At 27.8% G+C, this 6000-nt stretch overlaps 1 protein-coding gene across 1 annotated transcript; it reads left to right on the forward strand.

Moving 5' to 3' along the window:
- Positions 1-2726: 2726 nt before the first annotated feature.
- On the forward strand, positions 2727-3965 carry LOC110611769 (ethylene-responsive transcription factor TINY). The gene has a single exon (XM_021752236.2). It carries the CDS (start codon positions 2970-2972, stop codon positions 3807-3809), a length of 840 nt encoding a protein of 279 aa, XP_021607928.1. The 5' UTR covers positions 2727-2969; the 3' UTR covers positions 3810-3965.
- Positions 3966-6000: the final 2035 nt, after the last annotated feature.

The raw sequence follows: 6000 nt of genomic DNA on the forward strand, positions 1-6000 counted from the left end.
GGGTAGTCAAAGAAAAAGAAAATGAAGAAGGCAATAAAAGAGTGAAAAATAAGGAGAGAAGGATAGTCGGAGAAAAGAAAAAAAAAATAATGATAGCCATGAAGAGTCAAAGATATAGAAAATTAAAAGGTTGATAGTCCTTAGGAAGAATAGAAATTAATTTAAGAAATAAGAATAATTTAATTTTTCTCATTTGAATTAACGGTGGTAAAATTAGATAAAATGATTATATATTTCTAATAATTTTTTTAAAATATAAAATTTAATTTATAAATAATATTAATATTAATATTTAAAAATTAAATAATAAATCTCTAGAACAATAAATTTACAGAGAGAAAGCCATAGGACAACCGGACGGATCACTCGAAGAAGTTGTCATAAACTCTTATTACTAGAGAAAGTGAAGAGGAAAAGGTAATTTCAATCAATAATCTTAAGCACTAAACTGTAAACTGACAGCAAGTAAAAGTGAAATTGAAAAAATTGATTTTTTTTTTTATAATTATTATATATGTAAAGTTAAGGAAAGAAAATCACTGGACAAACATAACCTCCATTAGCTAGGATTGCAAGCAGAGAGTGATTTGGTCCGATGTGAAATAAATAAAAGGTTATTGATTTTATACAAATTCCGCCCACATTTTAATTACAGATGGAAAATGTCAATCCAATGCGATGCAAAGGGGCCCTTGATTTGACTTGCAAAATTATCTTGCCTGTACTTTTCAATATCAAAGAAAAGACAACACATCCACAGACTAGAGCAACAAATTCTGGAAACCCCCATTTAATTAATTTAAACAATTCTCATTAATTAATTAATTAGTTGACTCTTAATTTTACATATATAATATAATAACAGTCTCCACTTTTTTGGACCAATTCTCTCTTTCTTTTTCTTCATTAATTTTTTTTTATTTTTTCATTCTCTGAATTTCTTTTTCTTCATTAATATTTTTGTCTCTCTCTAGTAATTTAAACCTAGGAAAACTGGCTGAAATCATAGAATTAAAGTATATTATCCTGTGACTGTACATTGATGAAAGTGATTTTTTTTTTAATTTGTTTTTTTCTGTCATACTTCACACCTTATCTCACCATTAAAAAACAAATGTGGACACGAAAACAACACACAAATTAAAAAGGCTATGGCTATTCTTATAGTCTGGTGGAAAGTGCATTCTGTAATCTTGAAAAGTCTAAGATTCGACTCCCTCAACCCCTATTTAAAAAAAAAAAAAGGCTATGGCTAGTTTCTGAACAAGTTTTTTTTAAAATAAAATTTAAAAATTAATGAGTGTAATTTGAGATCTTTTAAATTTATTTAGATATATTTATTATTATATTAAGTTTATGAATACACTTTCATATAAAATTTAGCAGTTAATTTTAGTAATTAAAAACTCTAATTTCAAATAACACAGTATACCATATTAGCAGCAAATTTAAATAATCATAAATTATTATTGAGATTATAATTTAGTTAATACTATGAAATTTGAATTAAATATCTTAAAAACTATAAATTGTTACATTTAAATATTAATATATATTTTAAAATATTTTTACAAATAAAATAAAATTATAATAATCAATTTTTATATTATTATAATATAAAAAATAAAAATAGATAAATGAAAATTTTAAAAGCGGAGAAATCAGAAATAAAGAAGGAAGAGGATATTTAAGTAGGGTGAGAAGAAATAAAAACTAGAGCCCATTCTACCATATGTTAAAATCCTACTCACTGCCCACTCCTACCAGTCGGCTGCCAGCTGTGTCCGTGACCACCTTCGTCTCTCATCCTTGGGCCGCCTCTTATACCTCTTTTCACCATTAATTATATATATATATATATATATATAGATAAATAACGATTTTTTTTTTTTTAAAAATAGGGCTCAGAAGTCGAAGCTTAGACCTTTCAACACTATAAGATGCACTTTCCATCAGATTAAGTCTTGAAGTATAAATAACTTTTTTTTTAAATAAATATGTTTATTTCTATTTACATAACTTCCCTTGCAAGAATATTAAATCTTTAATTCTATATATTATTTATTGTTTCTTTCATTTCTGCATATATTTTAAGATTTTTTCAGAGAATTTTTTTTATAAAAAATATTATTTAGTCTATATAATTTATAAAATTAATTATTTTATTTATTTATTTCAAAAACACACTCAATAATTATCTTTTTTAAATTGTTATATGTTTAATCCTTCTATTTATTTAAGTATATGCAAAATGACTAAGATGTTATTTTCTAATTAATATCTCTAATTTTAAAAAGTAGCCATTTAATTTTTATAATTTAAAATATATATTTAATTATGATAATTAATAAATGAGAGTAAATAGCAATATTTTAAAAATATAATAAATTTTTAATGTATTTTGAAAATAGAGGGATTATAAAGAGTTAATAGCCAAATGCTTTTTAATTAAATTAAATTATTTTTTTATATCTTCCAATTCCTTTTATGAATAATTTTCTTTTTATTAATTTATTAAGATAATATGAGAAAATTAAGAGAGAAATTAAGAAAATTATTATATTTTATTAAACTAATTTTATTAAAATATATAAAAGTGGGCTATGGCTGTATATATTATTATATTTTATTAAACTAATTTATTCGTTTAATTTATAAATTATCATAACTTAAAATCTAAACGTCGCGGTTTCACCGTGTCATAAACTACACGTTTTGCATCCCCTTGTCGTTTTTGACCCATCTTCTCCACTCGCTGCCCTCTGCTTTCTACTTTCTACTACTTCACCTTCTCTCTCTCTCTCTCCTAACGACAACGTCCTCTATAAAGCCTCCCCAGTAACGCCCACCGTTCTTCGTCCATTTTCTGCGATATACATCACACTGATCAATTTGCTTTCTGGGTTTTTTTTCCTATACTAAGCCCAAAGCTCTTCAACTCTTCACTTGAAGTTTTGTGATCACCAACAATGGCTGGCCCCATACGAGCAAACTCTAACTCTGAGACTGAGTCCAGTTTTAACTCTTCATCGTCTTCTTCCTCCTGTTCTCCTTCTTCTCCTTCGTCCTCTGGATTATTGTCTCCGAACCCGGTGAACAAACCCTGTTCGGAAGAGAATCCTAGAAGGCCCAAGAGGGCTAGGGACAATAGCAAGCATCCGGTGTATAGAGGTGTCCGAATGCGGACGTGGGGTAAATGGGTATCGGAGATCCGGGAGCCTCGGAAGAAGAACCGGATCTGGCTTGGCACTTTCTCTACACCGGAAATGGCAGCTCGTGCTCACGACGTTGCTGCTTTGAGCATTAAAGGCGACTCGGTGATCCTCAACTTCCCGGAACTCTCCAGCTCTCTGCCTCGACCTGCCTCTAACTCTCCTAGGGACGTTCAAGCTGCCGCAGCTAAAGCTGCTTCAATGGAGTTCAGCATTAACAGCAACAGCGTAGTCGACGATCATCCCCACCGTCGTCACGATCATGACAACAACTATATCAGCAACAACAATGCATCATCATCCTCAACGATAACGCAATCTTCTTCCTCATCAACAGCGGAGGTGACGTCATCACCCTGTTACGTGACAACACCTGACGAGCTGAGCGAGATAGTAGAGTTACCGAATTTGGGATCGAGTTTGGAAGAATCGCTTGAGTTGAGGGACGAGTTCGTGTTCGGTGACACGTGGCTATATAATCCACCGGCGTACGAGGATTATTACGGGGGCAGCGGGTACTTCAGCGATCATCAGTTACCAATAATACCAGAAAGCATGATCACCGGTGGCTTTGAGGTTTTTTTGGGGGATAATTAGTGTGTTTAATTACCCTTTTCTTTTTTCTTTTTAGCTTTTTGGAGTGACTTAATTATTTTTATATATAAAAAAATATATTTTGGGGATTTTGATATTGTGAGGAGCCCTTTTTCCAATTTTATATGAAGAGCTCAAAATACCTTTCTTACTTGTCAAGGTGTTCTCTTCTTGTAGTTTCTGCTCTTTTTCTTTCTTTCTTTCTTTTGGGTATTAAACAACTTTTCTTTCATTAATTGATTTGTCAAGCAAGCAGTTCTAATGGATTCTAATTCATTAGTACTATAATTGTCTATAAAGTTGACAAGTACTAATTCGCACCGTATCAAAACCAATTATACCATTAAATGATTTAGGCTAAAGAAGTGTTTGGACTTTTTATAATCATATTAATTAGTTAAAACCCTGAAACTAAGTACCCATTAAATCCAGCTGCCAGTTTCCTTTGCTTTTCTAAAACTAATGAAGCCATTCTGGTTAAAGTTGGCACCTTTTCTTTCTTTTTTCTTATGTTAAAGTGGTAATATAAAAAATTTTAAATTATAGTAATATTAATTTTCATTAAGAGGGTCTAGGAGGGTGACAGAATAAATAGCTGTAATATATTTTTGGATATTATTCTCTTCTTGTGGAGGAGGAGAATTCCACAATAATTCTCAATACCTCCTTTTAGAAGAACCCCTAATTTTTTTTATTAAATGTTAAAATTAAATTTTTTTTTATTAAATTTATTTATTTACTTACTATATACTAATTAGGATTTATTTTACACCCAGTTATATATATATTTATTGTGAATAAATTATTGATTTTCCATTGAAGAACCCCACCAATCTCATCTACTTGTTAGCATAATTAAGGCATATCCCTACTTGCTTAAAATCTAGCTCACAAAATTTTGGATGGTTTCCATAATTTCCCCTTTATCTTTCTCACATAAAACACTAGGTTTAATTTAGAAAAAAAAAACTTGGAATTTGGTAAAAATCCAGAAATTGTAGAACAAAATGCAAAATTCTCATTAATTTATTTAACCTAATTATTTCAATTTCAATTATTCTCTTTATGATTATGAACAACATAATTTTTTTTAAATGACAAATAAAATGGATGAAGAAAATAATTTTTTTAATAATAAAATTAATATATAAGTCAAAGCATGGTCACCCATTGCCTAGCTATAGGATACTATATATATACCTTTGTCTAGTTATTTATTTAGAAATTTTAATAATTAATAATAACCATTTATTTATTACCATTTTATGTAGAAGACTAAATCTAGCAATTGGAAATATTAAGGAAGGTAGACAGACAGTTATCATGAGGAGTTTTTTCTTTTTTCTTTTTCTTTTTCTTTTTCTTTTTCACTCAATTATTTAAATTTTATTTTTTAAATTTTACTATTATATCGATTTAGTTTCTTTAATTTAAATTTACTTCTTTAATTTTAATTGAGTAATAATAAATTTAATATAATAAATTTTATTTATAAAATAAAAATTCATAAATTAAATTATAATAGAGTGGGCTGCAGATAGGAAACAGGTACCCGCAGCTACATAAATGGGTAATATCAGGTGAAACAGTGTCCGTACACAAGCAAACGTAATATAAAGCACGTTGCATGCTTCAAAAATGGAGGACTAATCATGTGTGATTATTTTAATTTAACAATCATGAATTTTATGATGTAGACCCAATAGAATATGCGATTTGATTTCGTTAATTTAACAAATCAATTAGTTGTCAAATCAATCAACTAATTATTCCTAAATACTGATTTAATGCCTAACCATACTACATCCATCACTCATGAATTAATTAATATTAGATTATTTTAGTATTCCTGTTAGCGTTGCTGATTTGGTTTAAATTAAAAAATTTTTTTGAATTAAATTAATTTAAAATTTTAATTTAATTTTTAATTTATTTTAATTTGATTAAATTTTTAATTTTAAAAATTTTTATTATTTCGATTCGATTTGATTTTAATCGAAAAAATTTAAAAAAATAAATCCAACTAATTAATGATAATAATAAATTATTTTCAATAATATAAAGAAATTAAATTATATTAAAATTAAAATATAAAAAATAAAAATTATTAAAAATTTAAATTGATCAAAACGAACTGAATCAGATTGATTCGATTCGATTTGATTTCTAATTAAAATCAGTTCAATTTTTATAA

Source organism: Manihot esculenta, chromosome 3 (genome assembly GCF_001659605.2).
Source record: "Manihot esculenta cultivar AM560-2 chromosome 3, M.esculenta_v8, whole genome shotgun sequence".
Taxonomy (NCBI): Eukaryota; Viridiplantae; Streptophyta; class Magnoliopsida; order Malpighiales; family Euphorbiaceae; genus Manihot; species Manihot esculenta.

What these genes read in the sequence shown, in the direction of transcription:
- LOC110611769 (XM_021752236.2), top strand. Translation starts at nt 2,970, where the DNA reads ATGGCTGGCCCCATACGAGCAAACTCTAACTCTGAGACTGAGTCCAGT.